General features: G+C 33.2%; 1 protein-coding gene across 1 annotated transcript; it reads right to left on the bottom strand.

The window, feature by feature from the left end:
- Nucleotides 1-233: 233 nt before the first annotated feature.
- LOC108564648 (rho guanine nucleotide exchange factor 4-like) lies at nucleotides 234-20,091 on the bottom strand. Its single transcript, XM_017923730.1, has 10 exons — nucleotides 20,040-20,091; nucleotides 19,758-19,971; nucleotides 19,599-19,701; nucleotides 14,775-14,981; nucleotides 4,788-5,088; nucleotides 2,501-3,549; nucleotides 2,277-2,405; nucleotides 2,124-2,208; nucleotides 1,701-1,940; nucleotides 234-1,621 (listed from the first exon to the last, which is right to left on the bottom strand). The coding sequence occupies exons 1-10, from the start codon at nucleotides 20,089-20,091 to the stop codon at nucleotides 1,476-1,478; spliced, it is 2,526 nt and encodes an 841-aa protein (XP_017779219.1). The 3' UTR covers nucleotides 234-1,475.
- Nucleotides 20,092-20,317: the final 226 nt, after the last annotated feature.

The raw sequence follows: 20,317 nt of genomic DNA on the forward strand, positions 1-20,317 counted from the left end.
ATATAAATTATTTTTTTTTTATACAGACAGTGTAGGAAAATTACAAAAATACGATCCAACGTAAAAATTCAATAATATTAAAATAAAAAAATAATAGTAACTTTTCTACTATAAGTATAACAGTCGAGCTAATAATATTAATAATAAGTATAAATAATTTTTTTTTTAAATTTTCCAAAAAAAAAAGTAATCATCAATTAGTTACTTTAATTATCATTCATATGTATAATATATAGTTAATTTTTATATATACGTAAATTTTGTGCAGTTATTGCTACTACCGAAACGTTAAAGAAATTCGAACTTAAAAGCGAATGGTAATGATGTGACAACATCAAGAAGCTTTGTTTTCAATTTTTTTTTTGGTTGTTTTCGATTTGGTCCGAAAGAGGGCTCCGATTTTGTTTACATCGCGCTCGTTGATGACAAAACAATAGACATACAATAAAATTAAGAAATTACGTAATTATAATAATAATAAATACTGACTAGTGATATTCCCTACGAACTTAACCGCACTTTATTAATCTATGCGCGTTTTTTTTGCATAGAGTGCGTCGTCTCGGGGATAGAGAAAATAAGATTTAACAGTTTCCAACTCAAGTTTGGAAAGTGGAAATAAATATGTATATTTATTATATTTATATATATATATTTGTATTCGTTCTTGTTTCTGCCTTTGTTCTTGTTGTTCAATTTTTTTTATTCTTCACTTTTGTTTTGAAGAGTGTGCCGTGCGTCTACTACCCTGTTGAAAAAGGGCACACTCTTCGTCTTCGGCTTCATGCCGGCATCGTCGCGCCAATAATTTTTTTCTTTAGGAGAGATTTAAGATTTTAAAGATTAAAGAGAAGGAAAGGTGTTTAATAAAGAAACCTTGGTCGAAAGGATACGAAAGTTTGCTTCTTATCACATTATTGTATTACTTATATCATCTTCTTGTATTGCATTTTGTAGACGCTTTGTGCGCTTTTCTCTCCGCGAGGAAAGGTGAAACTTTTCTTTTTATACAGATGAAAGAAACAAAAAAAAACAATCTTCAGTCCACCTTATCTGTTCAAGTGAGATTCTGAATACTGAATGATAATATATATATATGCGAGTGTCCTAGGTTCGCGGCAGCTTGTTTAGGCCTACGGAGAAGATCCCAAAACTTCCGAGGATTCTTGCGCAGCGCCAAATTTTGCTATATATATATAGAGAAGAGAGATATTCAACAATCTACGATGAATGTTTATGTACAATATATAAAGATTATTCGGGTCGCTGCACGTGCATCGTGGGAGAAACAGAGGCTTCAAACTCTTCGTTATCCCATTCAATCCTTTAGTTCTTCTCCATTTTGTTGTTGCTTTAATAATCTTGTCTTTTTCCATTATTATTTTTTTTGTTTTTGGCACTGGATTTATATAAATAATTTACTTCTAAGCTTAGTATCACACTGGCACAATGCACTACAGCAACGTCGTCTTGTCTCAGGAAACGTCCCTGTGGCGCGTCTTCTTGTTGCCTCCGAATGTGAACCAGGTGCCCACTCTTCTGCCCAGACTGTTCGAATTCGAGCTGTTCAGCTGCAGCGTCGAACCCATATACGAAGCATCCCTCTTATAGTTTTTATCACCTGAAGAAAAAAACAACAATTTGTTAGCTATCTCTTTTCGAATTGTATTGCAGATTATTCAATTTGTAACTGTACGTACTTCTGACTTTTCTTGGTGGTCGCCTTTGACACCTCGCCGCAATTTTCGCCAGGTGTCTGGAGGACGCCGCAAAATCCAATCCATCGTTCTTATCCTGAGCCACCAATTTTCGTTCATCGGCGAAGGCCTGAAGCCATCGCTGCTTATCGTTTGCCGATCTGCAGCACACCAGAAGCCATTTATCTCGGACGCAGCTGTACAGCTTTATCGCGTGTCTCACTGTCACGCCTAGATGAGGATCTGTACAATCATAAAAGAAAATTCATTAATTTTTTTTCATTCCCAAATAGATCTTAATGAAAAGTTAACTAATAGATTATTTTATAATGAATTGTTAATCAATTCCGCTCGGTTCTTTTTTCTTTGTTCTCTATACTTAGATTTTTCTGTTAGCTTCATTAGATTTAGTCAAAGGAAATTTACCTTTTCCGTCCGGTACATTGATTAATTCGCTAGTGTCCAAACAGATGCGACCCTTGTAGACGTAGGTGCTGCGTTTCAGGATGTCCTGAAGAAGAAAACAAACGAGATATGTTAGAAATAGGATGATTATGATGATGCTGGTGTTGTTATTACCTTCTTGCAGTAGACGAGTTGATGGTCGAAGAGGAAGAGAATTATGTTGGAAGTCCAAATACCCGTCGTCACACGAACCACCTCTCCTTGATGGATCAGCTGTGTACTTTCTTCAATCAAATCATCACCCTGTATAAAAAAAGAGATAAAATAGTCTTTTAGTCATTGATTCAATAAGATTTTTTCAAGAAGTTTTCATGAGTATTTTGTTGATAGTTATTTACCTCCCATCCTTCGACTCTTTGCTGCCAAGCCTCGATCTTCTCTAGACTTTCCATGCGTCTCTTGCGCTCGTTGATGAGTACGGCGACGCCACGCATCGCGTCCAAGGCTTCGGTGATGTCCTCGTAATCGTCGTGCTCGGATTTGGTGTACTTGAGCAACTCGGCAAGTTGCAGTGGATACTTGCAGATCCTCTGGACGGGCGTCAAAAGGTATCCGTCGAGCGGAATCTCGATGAGTCCGCGCATCAGGCGACAAGCCTCGAAGAACTTGCTGTAATTGTTGAACTGGTAGAGCTCTTGAAGAGTGGCGGTGGCCATCGGATGACTGTTGCAGTAATCCGAGTACATAGTGAATCCGGCCTTGTGCTTGATGAAGCAGCTGCCGATGCAGCTTTTGTGCGGCGCCTCCCAATTGATGCACGATTCGAGGTCCTTGAGGAAGGCCATCTGGAAGCGCAGGATCTCCTCCAGATTGATGAAGATCGTGTCGATCTGCTCCTTGGAGAACATGTCCTTGCGTTTCCTGCACTCCGCCATGTATCCTTCGGCGACGTCCTGAAGCACTTTCACGAAATCGCGCTCCGTGTGCACCAGCTCGCGCACAACACTAGTCCTCACTTGGTCATTGGATAATAAAGAAATACTAGTCCTTCGTCGGATCTGGCTTTGCGCGGATTTGCCGGATGCCATCGCCGCGAGGCAATCCTCGACGGTGTCCTCCTGGCTCACGCGCAATCGCACCGAATCGGCGGGGAACCATCCGGTGCGACCTGCAGCCGAACCCCACCACCAGTCTCTGTTCACCGTCTCGAGCACCTCGATCACGTCGCCGGCGCGGAACGCCAACTCTTCAGCGTCGATGGCGACGTGGTCGAAGACGGCCTCAGCGAGGATCACCATGTCCTCATCCATGGGCAGCTCCAGCGACTTCTTGCGTTCGGTCAAAGAGGCGACGGACGACTCAGAGTCGGACATCATCTCTTCGTCGGAGGTGCCGACGCGACCGTCCTGCTCGTCCTCGCTTACTGCTACTCCGGTCATTTTCAAACCTACAACACAAGAGAGAAAAAAACATTAATCATCAACTTACAATTATTAATACAAGAAAATAATTCAAAAACCTACAAAATCCTTCAAAAACCAATACAATTTTAGAATCAAAAAGAACACAGATGAAACCATGAATGAAGATAATCTTTATTAACTTGACTCGAGTCATCAAAAAACGCATACATTACGCCATGATTCACGTTAAATTGCTCGAAAGCACGTAGTAAAAGTGATATTGAAACTATCATTCTATTTTCGTGCACGTTAATTTTTTCGAAGAGCTGCAGTAAACACATCTTATACTAATCCTAGACGCCTCATTAAAACCTATACTTTCTTCTTCATTTCGCAGACCAAAAACAAATACTCTCTCCTCAATACAAATCACTTTCAGTATTTATTTACATTTTATCTGTTTTGGTAATAAATACTAACAGGTCTTGTTTATGGTACAAACGTTAATGTGTAATAATGTGAGAAAATGATCTAATGAGTAGACTTATCCTTGTATAAACATTGAAATTATACAAAAATTGATAGATTTACTTCCCAAAATAGAATACTTGAATTAATAGATTGAACGAGCAAACAAAGATTTACATCTTTCAACTAATCATCACCAATGTTAATACTTGCAATAAAACCTTATAAATATCAATTAATTCTCAAGATTTATAATCCAAAACTTACATATTCTTCAACTAATCTGAAGAATCTCATTAAATCCAATACGTTTTTAACTACCATAATTATTTGCAATTTCTTAATTTAGACATTAAATAGATGTAATCAATACAAATAAATGAAAATGCAATTGTTGATGAAGCATTTTATAAGATTGCTGAAGTTCTAATTGGAATTGGTTTTTTTTATACCAAAGCATTCTATTTGATGATATGATTCTTGGAATGGATCAAAAGTGAAGAAAAGTGTTTACAAATGTTAAAGGAAGTCATATTCTTTGGGTTGGAAAGATTGTGTCTGCTCAGATGGAAATGATGTAAGATTAGGGAACGCTCGAGATAAATTCGTTCCAAAAAAAAAAATTAAAGAATGTGGATAAGATCGGTCTCGGTCATAAAAGAAAAGGGAGAGTGCGACTAAAGATAGTGTTCTTATTAGCATAATGGTTGAGGAGATGGATGAAGAAGGCACACGTTCCCATAGAAACGTGCGTGTGGGGGCGTACGGTAGAAAGAGAAGAAGGTAGATAGATGATGATGTATGTGTTTCTTACCTGGTGCTTTGGGTCTGAGGATGGGCGATAGCTTGTCGATGTCTAAGGGCTGACTGAGCGACCTCCGCAGCTGTCCTCTCCTATATAGCGGGTGGCTGCGCAGCTGCACTCCGGGCGGCCCGTTGCCATCAGGTGGTTTCTTGCGGGGACTCTGAGGGCGCGCCCTCAGCGGGGCCACGGGCAAAGACATCAGGCGCCTGTAGGACGCCCTCGAATCCCACTGGTAGATCCGCTGTCCACCCAAATCCGAGTGCGTTCTCCTCACGTGCTGATGTTTGTGAGCCCTTGAGCGCAACTCAGCCTGCAAGAAAACGAAGAAAGAACCGAGTTGTAGTTTGTTGTTGAAGACGAGACGAGTTTCTTGACCCTTTTTTTTTTCTCAACTCTTGTTGTTTACGTTCTACATTATTCATGGTTCCCGGAAATTAGTATCATCCATTTGTTCGATGGAGAAAAAAACAACATAAGATGAAAGGGGAGAAAGATTCAACAAGTTTTACACGTATACCAAAATTGGTTTTTAGAGCTTAAATATTACCCCAGCATTATTAAAATTACGTATAAGAAAAGACGTTTTGACTTTCAATTTAATTATAAAGTTACAATTATTATTAATTAATGAAAAATATTAATTGTGTAAAAATCTTATTGGACTTAAAAAGAAAAATGTCTTTAGAATTGCTAAATGTACAATTGTCTTTCTTCAGTTTCATTAATCGACAAAATTATATTCAAAATTTATCACTTATTTCTTCGATTCTTAATGGAATTTAATCGGAAATAAAAAATTAGAATTTTTCAAAATATCTTCACTTTGTTCAATCGATAATAATTGCTTATTGAAATTACTTGGTTTTTCAATAAAAAATTAATCAAAATCAACTTTTTGCAGTTTACTTTTATAAATGCGTTAAAAACGTTCATATTTTATTGAAACTTCTTAAAAAACTTAAGAAGTTGTTAATTGTTGAATTATTTGTTTGTAACTATTTATGTTCTATTAATTGAAGTAAATATTTTATTGGTTTTTGAAAAACTTCTACAAAAGAATCAAAGAAGTAAGAAATACTTCTAAGTTAAATTCTTAAATCGTCTTAATAAAACAATGTTTGAGAAAAACGCAGAAATGCAAAAATTACTACTATTACAGATTACTTCAACTCATTGTAATTTATCGTATAAGATTTAGTTAAATGTTAAATGATTCAAAGAAACGTTTGTTTATTTTCTATATAAATCAAGATGTTTGATGATTACTTTTGTTTTCATTTGTTAGATTCATTCAATAAAAATATTTTGTTGGTTTTTGAAAAACGTCTACAAAAGAACAACATTTTACATAGAAAATTTTAATCAAAGAAGTAAGAAATACTTCCAATGTTAAATTTTAAACGATTCAAAGAAACGTTTGTTTATTTTCTATATAAATCAAGAAGTTTTATGATTACTTTTGTTTTCATCTGTTAGATTCATTCAATAAAAAATGAATTTATAATTTAATCATAATATATACTGATAATAAGTGTAAAACTTGAATTGTTTAGATTATTTGACAAATAGATTAAATAACTACAGTTACTACTGAAAATCATGTTTGATTACAAGAAAATGTAAAAAAAAAGTATAAATAACAATTGATGAAAAATATAATAGCAAACATTTAAATATTGTTTTACAATTAGTATTATAAAACTGTACAATTTATTTACTGCGATAAGTATTGTGTGTGGATGTGGATGAGATAAGCGAGCATTTCAAGTGCGTGAATCATTCGCGTCGGGAAGTCCTGATTACTGCAGGATTCACGCCGTTTTTCCACGAAAAAAAGGCAAACAAAAAAAAAGTTAAAACAGTGCTCATTGTGTGTGTTTTTCGAGGCATTAAACAACGACAAGTTAGGTGGTCCTCAGATTAGAATCTGTGGCCACCGGAGAAGAGAAAAAGAAAGGACATCATCGCTTACTTAACGCCTTCTCATTCCACTCAACTTTAGCACTATTTTTTTTTGCTTGTAATTTGATAACTTGTAGAGAATCTCACCAGATAATCCAAGAGAGCACCTCCGATGCACATAGTTAAATTATATAACAAAAAAAATAAGAAATAAACAAGGCACGTTACACAACAAACTCACTCACATAAGTAAATATTCTTCCTGTTTTCAGTTTAGTATTATTAATTTTTTAAGAGCCTTGGCTTCTCCTACCTACATCTGACAATTGGCGGAAGCGCGCGCGATAAGAAGCGTTTGGAACGTGCGACGCCTCCTAGACCGACTAGCTTGCGCTTATAATCTCCCCCTCTTCTGCACACCCTTGTAACCGTGGCAACGAAACAGCTGCCGGTGAATAAAGAGGATGTGGCCATCCCTTTTCAAAAAATAACAACTGGCGGTGGAGAAAGAGAGAGTGAGAGAGAGGGAGAATTGTTTGGTTTTGAGGTGAGCGGAAGGGAGAAAGAGGAAAAGACCCTTCGATTTCGCGCTACCACCTGCCTTCGGGGCTCGCGCGCCGTTCCCCTTCGAGAAAGCAAAAACGCGAAAGAGAGATAGAAAGAAAGGGAGACTAGACATCCGGAACGCAACTTCCTGCTAGCAATGCTTTGAATCACTACTACCAGTTATCAAGGAACAAAAAAAAAATCTGGAATAAAGCGCACACATGCAGCCAGCGCTACAATTTATGGTACATTTGTAGGAGGATGCTGAAGAGAAAAACTGAGTATGTAGAGAGAACGGAGAATGTAGAAAAAAAGAGCAGGTAGCGGCACTAAATCACGGGATAAGATAATTTTCGGCAGATGGGTAACAAGTTTTTTGGGAGCGAGCATGTGCGCGCCATTGAGATGAGATGTTAAAGGGAAGGAAAAGAGATGAGATGGAGAAAAAATGCAGACAGTTGGTGCCTTTGTCGGGATTTACTCGGAACCCAAATTTAGCCTTGCATCCATGGATCACGTCGACAACAACAACAACAGCAAGAAGACCAGGTGTTGTCGCTGTCAGTTGGCGTACGGATCCATCCATAATTGACACTTAATTAAGTACGTGACATTCGGCTTCGGCGCGTGTCAAAGTGAAAAGTGTGTCAAATGCATTCGAAACGTTTAATCAGTTTAATCGTTGCGGATTCTTCAACGTTAACTTGAGATCAAAGCACATTAATTCAAGTGAAACAATAAGACAAAATTAACACAATTTGAATATTCTTGAAATGATTGTAATTTTTAGAAATGATCACTGAAAATTAATGAAAGATTTGTCAAAAATTATAACAAATTCATTAGACTTCAGTTTAATCACTGCGGATTCTTCAACGTTAACTTGAGATCAAAGCACATCAATTTCAAGTAAAACAATGAGAAAAATCGACACAATTTGTTGTTTTTAGAAATGATCACTGAAAATTAATGAAAGATTTGTCATAAATTATAACAAATTCATTAGACTTCAGTTTAATTACTGCGGATTCTTCAACATTAACTTGAGATCAAAGCACATCAATTTCAAGTGAAACAATGAGAAAAATCGACACAATTTGAATATTGAAATATTTGTTGTTTTTAGAAATGATCACTGAAAATTAATGAAAGATTTGTTATAAATTATAACAAATTCATTAGACTTCAGTTTAATTACTGCGGATTCTTCGACATTAACTTGAGATCAAAGCACATCAATTTCAAGTGAAACAATGAGAAAAATGGACACAATTTCAATATTCAAATATTTGTTGTTTTTAGAAATGATCACTGAAACTTAATGAAAGATTTGTCATAAATTATAACAAATTCATTAGACATTAATTGAAAATACGAAAAAATTGTATCATAAATTATTCAAACAGTCTGCGAAAATTATTACTTATTGGCTAAATACTATTTTACTAGATTCCCTATAGTTTCAAATTATTATCATCAAATACTAAACATTCTATAGACTAATCAATGAAAATATCTTAAAAAATGAATTTAGTTTCAGCTCTAATTTGCAAGCTTAATATTAACTCAAAATCTTAATCTTTAAGATATTCGTAACTCAATATAATTTTTGATACTCAATTAGTTAATAGATCAACTTTCATTTCCATATTATACTAAATACTGTTTTTTAAGAAAATCGAATAATTTGAAGGCATTGTTGGTACAATTCATCAAATTTAATTTATATATATATTAATACTAAATTTTGTAAAAACTAATTTGTGTATATGTAATCATTATTAATTATACAAATTTTCAGCTATAATTTGCATATTGGATTAAATTCGTATAATGTATAGAAGTTATTTTCCATTCCTAACGTTTCGTTTTATACATTTTCAAAATACCTGCTAATTTTAACATACAATAATTATTTTCTATGTAACTTCAGCTTCAGCTTGCATATTTAATAAAAAATCAACTAATCAAAGTTTTTTCAAAAAAAAAAAAACATTGCTTGTTTTTTAAACTAATATTTCTATGTTCAATTTTTGGCAATCCTTTCTACAAAAATCCTCGAGATCCTACAAGAATAAATATACTATTTTCCTTTCAATTTGCATGCTCAACCTTCAATCTACTATTAATAGTTATTAATATATGTAAACATGTTTAAGTATGAAAAATAATGAAAATACACGAGATCCTATAAGAAATAATGTATACTCATTAGATTCCTTAGAATTTCAGCTTTAATTTGTGCACTAAATCATAAAAGAAATGTATTAAAATATAGACACGATTATTGGAAATTAACAATTCAAGTTTTTTTTAAATAATTTATATAAAAGTAATTAATTCAATTTATATAATAACAGACTTATTATTTCTTCATTACATTGATTTCCTTTCAGTTTCAGCATTAATCAATATCTTTTCCGTCTTAAATTTCATTTCCTTTTATTACCCTTAATCAATCTTATGTTCACGTTAAAACAATTCTTAATAATCTGCGTTTCTTTTTCCCTCTTTTCTTCTCTTCCCATTGAATCAATTTGCGTTTAATACGATTACTTCGAAACTTGTGTTCACGACTTTCCACGAACTTCGTGAACTCTCCCCGGACGAGTTTTACATTTATCTTTTCGCAGCGAAAATGCCAACTTTTCAATGATGTTTCCTAATTAATTTCGTGGAAACCACAGGTAAAAGAAGCATTAAATCATCTTTTTGATGTTAGTTTTTGTGTGTGTTTTCCACAGTGGAAACTTTTGTGCGCGCACGTCCTCTCCTCCCGTGTCTTCGATGCAATGCAATTATTGTCATTTAGGTGCGGGTGTGCCTCGAGGACAATAGGACTTTTGTGTATTCACCTCACGCGTCTCGGCGACAAAAAATTATATATATATACATCTTTTTTTTACTTTTCTTTAGAAGCATTCAAAGTATTATTTGGAGACTTCCGAGAAATATTTCGAGAACCGAAGCTGCGTTTCTGAATGGCAAATTGTGGATTCTCCCGTTCGAATTCAATCAATTAAAGGTAATTAACACACAGATTGAGATCAATTTATACCTATGATTCATTCATTCATCGTGATCGTTCGATGATTTTCGCTGCGTTTCGAAAGTCCGAGATGACCTGAAAATCTGTAACGTTTCTTCTATTGTTAACGATTTTTCTTACTTCAATCTAAATCTAATTACTCGTACGAAGATGATGATAATATACAAAGTGCACTTTCACCTCTCATTCATGTACGACGATTTGTTTGCATTTCGATAAGAAAAGAATTGAATGCGTGTGCAGAAACCAATTACAATATGAAAGTTTCTTTTCTGATTAGAAAAAAAAACATTCGCATTTGTTTGATGGCGATTAGAAGTATCTTCACATTTTTAACCTATTTCTCAAACACACAAAAGAATTGTATACAAATTAATGGTAAAACAATAATTGTACAAAAGTTTTGAACAAGTGAAGACGATGAAAATACATTAAACAGATATTATAAATTAACATCTAAAATTCTACTAAGATTTTATCTAAATTCAACTTAAAATTGAAAGAAAGAAGTAAATTTTAAATAAGATTTACGATGGACAACAAAATTCTACTTAAAATATTTGAAGAAAACTGTAACAAAAATTACTGAACGAAAAACTAAATTCTACAAAAAAACTTAAAGAAAACAACAAAACTAAATTTCAAAATAATGTCACGTTAAAAGATTATTACTTCACAAATCGATAATTTAATTGTTGCTCGACGTTTTCCAAAAAATATAAAAACCGTGGCCTTATTTCACTCTCGCAAACGTATATTATTATTTATTGCTTTAAAAAAATCATGTGTGGTTAAAGAAATCTCAATTGCAAAGTCATTTTTTAAGTAAAATCGGAGAAAAATTACGTAATTATTGTTTAGATATTATTTTTTTTGGGTGAACGTTTTCCTAAAACTGACGATTTCACTGGCTTTCAATGCCTTTTCTGAGGTCACGCGTACATGAGTGTGTACACTATACTGTGTGTATACTGTAAGTGAGTTAATGAAGAGTTAATAATCCATTCAACCCGCATATGCGACGCTCGGAAACCATAAAAATTATTCAACGAATCGACATCGCAGCATTTGGAGAGTACGAGAATAGAGTATTATATTTAAAATGCTGCTCATTTTTCTGTATATTTTCTTCTTTAAAGCCTTTAAAAGCAATTGCATTTATAGTACTGTATAAGATCGATAGTAATTTGTGTTAAAATTTAATAAATTGTACAAAAAAATCTATCATTTTTAAGATCAAATTACTCATAAACCTAAAGCTCTGTAAACATATAATTAATCTCATTGGATAGTCTAAAATTTCAGTCTTAATTTACTTATACAATCGTCTTTTAAATATTTGTAGTTATTAAGGAAATTCTGTAAAATGTAATGGAAATTTTCAAAAGTTCAAAATTTCACTAATTGTCAAAATCAAGAATTTATATTTGCAAATGAAAATTACATTAAATTATCTTAATAATGTAATAAATTGAAAGTTTCTAATTTGGATTTAACTACTTAATAAAAATATGTTATAAAAAAAGAAACTCATTGAAGTCATGGACTAATTAGAAACATTCAAATTTCACTAAACACTTTTATTATATCTCACTAGAAAAAAAAAAGTGTTCCAACTTGTGAGTAAATTAATTGTGGCAATTCCAACTCTAGTAATTGTAGCATTCATTATATTAATTTATGATATCGCCCATACTTTTCAACATCTATAAATAAGAAAATTTCCTTAATAACAAAAAACGCATTTAGTTTTTAACAAAATTTTGAACTTTCAACAAGTTAATTAATGGAATTTATAGTTAATTTCTAAATAAAACAGGAATTTCCTTATAAATAATGTAGTATAAACAAATATTTGCTTTTAAAGACTAATTGTAGAAGATTAAAAAACTATAATGAAACAACAACTATGAAATTGAAATTACATAAAGTTCAAAAAAGAATTGCTTTTAATAATTGTAATTAACGCACATTAAGTTCTATTCTTGTACATTTCTACAATTCGATTGTAAAACTTTAAAGAATTATGTGAATGTTAGAATCAAATAATTGAATTTGTAACCGAGGAATGTGTAACCTTTGAAAATACGCGCGCATAAAAGGTTAATTAAAGCTAAACCGACTTCATCATCAACAAACAACAATAAATCCAAATCGCCTTAACGTAAACTTACGTAATCTCACCTGTAAGTGTTCAACTGATAAGAACCGAGAGAATACTTAAACTTGCACCAAAAACAACAGAACAACAGCACCTTCCACGCATTATAAAACGAAGAAGTGAAAAAAAAAACCGCAGTATTATTTTCGTTTCACAGGCACACACAAATATATATTTTGCCCCTCTTTCGTTTTAACGTAAACGAATTCGAATGTTATCCAGACCGAAGGAATTGCATAACTCGCGCGAAATTAAATATTTACATTGAGGAAAGATGGGGTTTCGTTCGTTAGAAGATCGCATCTAAACTAAAACCGCACGCACTGTCTTTCCATCACCGTTATTTTCAGTCAGGAATGCGCATTTTTCGTCTTCTTACAAAATTAAAACAACAACAACAACAACAAGAAAAAACATTCGGTTGTTGCTGCTGCACGAGGAACGCGATTCTTCCTCGTGGTCTCGCGTCTCGCAACCGTGTGATAAGCTAAATCAATACAAAAGGCAACGATAAGTGCCAGAGGGGAAAGCTCCCACGCAGGTTCAGCAAAAGGATAGCGAGCGGTGGAAGGACGTGGAGGGAAGCAGAAGGAGCGAGACGGATTATATAAAGAGCGTATACATACACGAAACATACGTCGAATGCAACTTGGAAATCCTACAAGTGCGGTGAAGGTGAAATGGCGAAAAGTGCGGATGCAATGTATTACATTTCACAATTTTTTTTTTTATTTATTTCTATACAACAAATCTATATATATATATTCGATTTCAAGTTATTTTATGAGTAATAGTTTATTTTTTTTGTATAAAACGTTGAATCTACAAAATCTAATTAGTAAATAGAGAGAAAATGTGAGTATTTATAAATTCGCAAAGTTGCATATATTGTTGAGAAAATACAAAGTACAATTACTTTCCTCTATTTTTAGAATTTTCTGAATACACAACGTGAATAATTTGCATTTTTTTTTTATCATTCTTTGTTTGTTTCCCGAATTCTACAGAATTACAATGTTTTTTTTTTGTAAATTCTTCTATAATGTTACGAAATTAGACTTAAATCTAAATTGTGTCTAGTTGTTTTAAGTTACATTTTTTACTGAATCAAATGTTAAATAAATACAATTAATAAGTGAAACTGCTGTAAATTAATGTATATTATTATTATTATTTCCGTTTTCACAAAGTATCATGATTTTAATTTTTTAAATTGCATATAAGGAAATAATCAAAAAAAAAACAACACATTTCCACAAAAGAAACATTATTCTCTTTCATTAAGTTTATCATAGTTATTCCAATTATTTCACATATTATGTAATTTAGATACACGTAAATTGTAGCATATTTAACGATTACCAAATAAATATATATTAATACACAAATTGAAGCTAAATCAATTAATAATTAAACAAATACATTGTAATAATTATTTTAGAATTAAAGAAAATTATTGTTAAATTACAAATTATTATATTTGGTCATTAATTTTGTAGATTATTCATATTTTAGCATAATACTGGATAAATTAGAATTTATAATTCAAATTGAAACTAAATCTAAATAAAATAACAACAAATGTATTATAATAATTATGGAAACATTTCGATTTACTATTCAATTAATAGTTATTATGTATAAATATCAAAATCAGTATGTTTGGGAATAAACAAGAAATAAATTCATATTTCTAACTCAAATTGAAGCTAAATCTATAGAGAATTAAACAAGTCATAATTTGTCCACTTTTTAAATTTACGAAAATCACTGTTAAATTTAATTTGATTTTATTTAAGTTTCTCATATTTACGTTTCGAGAATATTTCTAGATAAAAATTTATTAGAATTAATTAAAAATTATAACAAAATCTGTTAGAATAATTATACAAAATCCGCACTAATCGAAACCGCAGTATGTGAAGTCAAATTTTATCATATTTTTATTAAATTATTCTTGTTCATAACTTAAATTGATAGGTTATGAAATAAATGTATGAAGTAAGAATAAAAGTATTACTAAATTTGTTATATATTTGATGTAATTTGTACACATTTGTCAGGTGTACCAACTATTATTCATGACAGCGAAACTGCGCGAAAATTCTTGGAATAAATTGTTGGTGCGACTGATAGGTATTTATATAACATGTCAGACGTAGTGCGGATATGCAGCATTTCATGATTGATGTTAGAAATAAGAACGGGAGCTTTGACACTTAGTCACAAGTAGTTGAGAATGCAGGCGTTGTCATGGTAATACCTGTGTTACCAAACAAATGTTGAGCAACACGTGTCTCGTTTATAGTGATAATATAAATGAAAATATGTATCTTACCTTGAACCGATCAATGAGGATCTGATTGAGGAGGTCCGAATGTGGTCGAGTGCCGCGGGGTGGGCCACCCCTTCTCCGGACAGTCGGCGGGCTATCCAACTCCTCGCCCGTTGGGTCCGTGTCGTGCGACTCGGAACTGTCGCCGCCGCCGCCTCCACCGACGCCGCCCCCGACACTTCCGCCCCCGCCGACCACCCCCGACGCCATCTGCAACAGACGAACGAAACGACCATTAAAAACCCTCCTCTTCACATTTCATCTTCACCACAAAACATCGACCGCAAACGAAACACAAGAATGACCACAAAGTCTCCACTACTTCCACGCGAAACCAAACGAAGCCGAAACTTTTACGCCAACTTCGTAAAACACAACAAAAGTTTGCGCAAATCTCAACCTCGATCGGCTTCTCAATTACTATAACTAATAACGCACAAAAGGGAAACAAAGATTTAAAAAAAAAACACTACAAAATGAAACAAAATCTATTGAAACAGAAAGCTTATCATGGAAATATCTTAATTAATCGATTCATTACAGAGTGAAATATTATCAACGTCCAAATGAAAAAATCGCAGCTCACTTAATTTAAACTGCAAATACGAAACAATAACAACAACAATGAGCGAATGCAGGAAGACCTCAAAATATGCAAATATCGCGCAGATTCCAAAAAGAGCCACATCCGCGCTCTTCGTATTGTTTTAACAATATTTCCATTCTATTGCATAATCCGCGACAAAACGAAACCGGATACGGAATATAGCATTTAATCGCTCAGAACCTGATAACATGTTTACAATTTGATACGCAAGGTTTTTAACTACTGCTTCCATTTACTAATATCAAAACAAAAACTGTTAACTATTATACATATTATTTATCTAAATCTAAATTACACTTCAACATATAGATTCGAATTAAAAGAATTATAGAATCATCACTATCAATCAATTGTTTTCACATTTAGTTAGCATCGAATTGAATCAGATTCAGTATCAATATTTTTTTTTTCAGTGTTTCGGTAATGGAATTTGCGAAACTGCTGGTTCAGCTGCGACCGTTTACATCGGAAGTGTATTGTGATTGGGATGCATTAAATCGGTTTTCAATTCGGGTTAATGGTTGATCGTGCCAAGTTTCCTAATTATTCCCCAGATTCCCACATGCATGCATCGATTCCGACAAAGCACCAGAAAGAAAAACAAGAAACTATCGGCAATTCTCTTAAAATCTCCCTCCTGAGTAGAAAACGAATTACCAATCACTAAAAATAAATGAATTTCTTCTTTATGTGTTAATGTAATCTTCGTTAAGGGAGTTTTTACTGTAGTATAGATTTTCAATTGATGAAACGCTTTCAAACACAATTATTCAATAACAAAAAAAAGATATTGCAGCGTTATAAAACTGTTGTGTTAATATTAAAATTTGTTAAACTTTGCAACTACTTGTACACATTTTATATTAACAAATGCAGGTGGCGTTGAAACTTTATTCTATTTTTTGTTTCGAATATTGCATATATGCTGCAACAGTGTGCACGCGTCGCAACAACATTAAATAGAGATATCCCTGTAATGGGGGGTGGAACGGCAATAGATGCGAAATAAGTGCTGGAAATAATAAAGTTTCGATATTCGGAAGCCGGAGGCGGCTGCAGCGAGAATATCAAAAGCTGTAAATATTTATTGCCATCATATCCACCCAGGAATTCCACTGTTTAATATATAAACTGCATTCGGATCTTTCATACAACTCCAAGTATAAATATTACATAAGATCTTTAGTTTCTTTACAAAGTTATACGAAGTTACAGATGAATACAGTTTCCAACGTATGCAACCACATATACACGTGTCTTTTTCTCAATAATTTTAATCTAATTAAAATTTCCTAATTTGATAATTATATAAACATAATAAATTGAATATTTACTTCTAAATAATTTAAATTTAAAAAAGTAGTAACAATTTGTTTTTGACAAATTTCAAGGGTTGATATTTGTAAAAATCCCCAACATTTAAATTCCCAATTAAAAAACATGATCGATAATTTCAAATGAACACTCAACTTGCATTGATTCTATTGTAAATGTTAGACAAAAAAAAATACTTTGGAACTTTCTCTTCTATTTATTTTCGTTTGCTTTCGTCTCGTCGAGTAGGACAATTGATTTCTATTATTTTATTATTTCTCTCTCTCTCTCTCCATACAATTGTCCGTATATAAACATATGCAATTCGGTTGACTGACTGACACATTTCGATATCAAACTTTCAGATTTAATGAGACTCGCTTATTTATTACACCCGACGCACCTCAAAAATATATATTTAAAAAAAAACATTGCGAGAAAGGCTTATTATAACACTTTCCTAACACATCCTGTAACATTTTACAATTGCAACAATCAAATTTGATCATTCATCATAATTTATCATTGACTTTGTATATATAGTTGCATACCCCAGTTAATCAGATTATATAATTAACGCACTTACATAACGCATTTGATCCACTTAAAAATAAGGTTTTTTTCTTATATAGTACTTTAAATTTCAGCACTAGAGTGCGTATTATACACGGAACAACACTATATAAACTTAGTAAACTAATTTGGAAACAACTGAAAGCTTTTTGGTAAAATACTGAAATGTCTAGTAGCTAAATAGCAAACAATCACACGCATACGCATTGTAGACTCACCTGAAACGGGTTCAGCTTAAACAATTATTTAACACACAAATTACACAACAATATGATTATTGAATTATTTTTATATCCTGATTCGTTTAGATATGAATGTGCCAGCTGTAAACAAAATGAAAAACATTGTCGCGCAGAAAACATCCAAAAAAATAGTTAACTTTCTCCTCAAAAAAATTGAAGAAATTGTAATATTTGAAACGAAACAAGAAAATTAAATCAAGCAATCTGTCGTAATTGATGTTGACAGGACGTGTAATTGCTAACAAATAATCCATTAATTAGTAAAATATTTAACCTTTTTGCAGTACAAATATTATTATTATTATTACGTCACTCGGATGATAGTTAAATCATTGATTAACTAACGGATCGTCAATTCGCGAATTTCACTCTGCAATGAATGTTGCACTGGTGGTCAGACACACCACGAAATTAAAATCTATTCCGGTTTCGATTTCGACCCAGACGAAACTGGATTACACACACACATATACTATGTACACACTACTTGGAACTGGAGCACAGCAACAATGCAAATGCGGGAGGGCCCAAGGATCGGTATCGCCGACGCGAACAAATATTTACTGGCGCTTCGGTATTATTAATTACTGTTTGATTTACGATAAACGCTTGTACAATGTTTTTTTTTTGTTGCTGTATTTCTGTTCATCCATTTCATTTCTCTATTTTTTTTCTTGTTACTTTCGGTTGGTTTCGTTTCGAAGCGCAACGCAACACAGAAGTAGGCCGATTACATTAATTCCATTGTTTATGAGCTGAAAGAAACAAATGCGCATCGGTGTACTTCCATGGATGTATACATTTTGTTTACGATGCGACGAGACACTAGATTTGCTATACAATTTAAGTTTTAACAGATTAACAACATCAGAGTCTATATAGACACACGAGTTTAGTTGACGTGAAAATCAACAACAAAATTATGAATCAGTAAAAAAAATATATTAAATAATTAATTGAATTCACATTTCTATAAAAATCAATATTAATTTAATTAAAATTTGTTAATTATATAAAGAAGTTAACATTTTTCAATTATTTAGTTAAACTATGAGTAAAATGCAGTAAATAGCATTGGTTTCTATAAGTTACCAATTTTCGTTATTATCAATATATTATCAATTTTTTGAAAATATTAAAAAAAAGAAAACGTTTCTGTAGGGAAATAATTGAGTTTTGCTTATGCAAATTGACAATAAAGATTGTAATTATGATCAATTATTTGAAAAACCAACCATTCTTTGAATAAAATTACATTGCGTAATACATTATTGTGTAAATTAATAATAAAGTTGGAGAACAATTGTATCATTATTATCAATTATTCGAAAGAAACCACGATTTCATCGACAAGTGGAAAGTGAAGGAAACGAGCGTTTCTCGTATTATGTAATTATTTTTTTTGCTTTGTGCAACGATTACGAAATTCCAAGATTTTTTCCGTTGGCCCCCGCGAAGATGCAAAGTTACTAGTATCTCCGGTAAATAGAGACTGCCGAAGCAATCGAATTTGACAGCTGTCAGCTGTCAAATTATTATAAGGTGACAGCTGTCAAATTGACGAAATGAGATGGGAGGTCATGTAGGATGTGTGTGTCGGGATGTTCTCTCCGAAGAAGAAAAAAAAAACAAAAGGGTCACAACAAAACCAAAAGGAAAGAAGCATCAACTTAGTTTACACATCGATTAAAAAACGGAATCAAACTGTTAATTACAAGATAGACAGAGAGAGAGAGAGCGATAATGAATGGGGGGATGAATTATGCGTTTGTTATATAAGTTTATATATGTATTATATAGGACAAAAAAATCTTACCAAGCTATTCTAGCTGCAGCCTATCAAAAATTTATCAGAGCATTAGTCAAAAATTTGATGGACTTTATACAAATTGTTATTATTTAGATCATTGCATCCGTGCTTCTTGAGACACAAATATTTAGTAGATCGCGGTGGTTGTTATTTGAGAACAAAACCAAAGAAAGAAAAGAAAACAGTAAACCAAAAGAGAATTCGGAGAAGTAATCTGATGTGGGGACGAGCATAAAAATAGAAGGATTTAAGGTTCGAAGAGAGAATTGCGGATGGTTTACCTCTATCTGGATGCCGCTGTCGCCGGAATTGCACTTCATGCTTCTCGCAGCTTTGTTCAGCTTCTTCCTCTCCTTGCTCGAACGCCAAATCAACGGACCGAACCTAAATCAATGAATCAATTAATTATATAACTTTTTGCTTGATTGATCAAGAAATACCTGTGTTTCTGCTCGGTTTGCTCGCCCTCTTTGGGCTCGTTGCTCTGAAGGACCTGGTGCTGCGGCGAAACCTCCTCCTCCGAAGGCTCCCCCAGGATCTCCGACAACGTCTCACCTATATCCGAGGCGCAGCTGCTCTCCTTGCTCCCTTTCTTCTGGAAGCGCAGCGAAAACGTCTTCCTGAATTTTTGCAGAACGCTCTCCGTCGCATTCCCTGCCAACAACAACAACAACAACATAAATTTCACTAAACTCAACTCAAACAACTTTTATGCTAACAACTTTTCCGTTTGCTAAGGAATCCTCGCACCACGTACACATCCACTTCGCACATCGCGCTCACAATCAAAAACATACACAGAGGAGACACGATAAATCTTTGCTTATCTTCAGCAAATTTTTCGAAACGTAAAAACACACCAAACGTTCTTGCGCTCTCCCGGTTTTTACCTCCCCTTCTTCACGACTAACCCTAATTACTGCAGAAGCAAAGGGAACATTTTACACCCCAATTGCACTTTCAAAATGATTTTATGTCAACCCTTCGATTCGCAAATATT

The sequence above is a fragment of the Nicrophorus vespilloides genome, unplaced genomic scaffold (assembly GCF_001412225.1).
Source record: "Nicrophorus vespilloides isolate i.1.1-1 unplaced genomic scaffold, Nicve_v1.0, whole genome shotgun sequence".
In the NCBI taxonomy this organism is placed as follows: Eukaryota; Metazoa; Arthropoda; class Insecta; order Coleoptera; family Silphidae; genus Nicrophorus; species Nicrophorus vespilloides.

What these genes read in the sequence shown, in the direction of transcription:
- LOC108564648 (XM_017923730.1), bottom strand. Translation starts at nt 20,091, where the DNA reads ATGTGCGAAGTGGATGTGTACGTGGTGCGAGGATTCCTTAGCAAACGG. An exon ending in ACAGCGGCATCCAGATAGAG is followed by an intron (nt 14,982 to 19,598) that starts GTAAACCATCCG and finishes CGTCTGTTGCAG; the next exon opens with ATGGCGTCGGGGGTGGTCGG. An exon ending in TCCTCATTGATCGGTTCAAG is followed by an intron (nt 5,089 to 14,774) that starts GTAAGATACATA and finishes GTTTTCTTGCAG; the next exon opens with GCTGAGTTGCGCTCAAGGGC.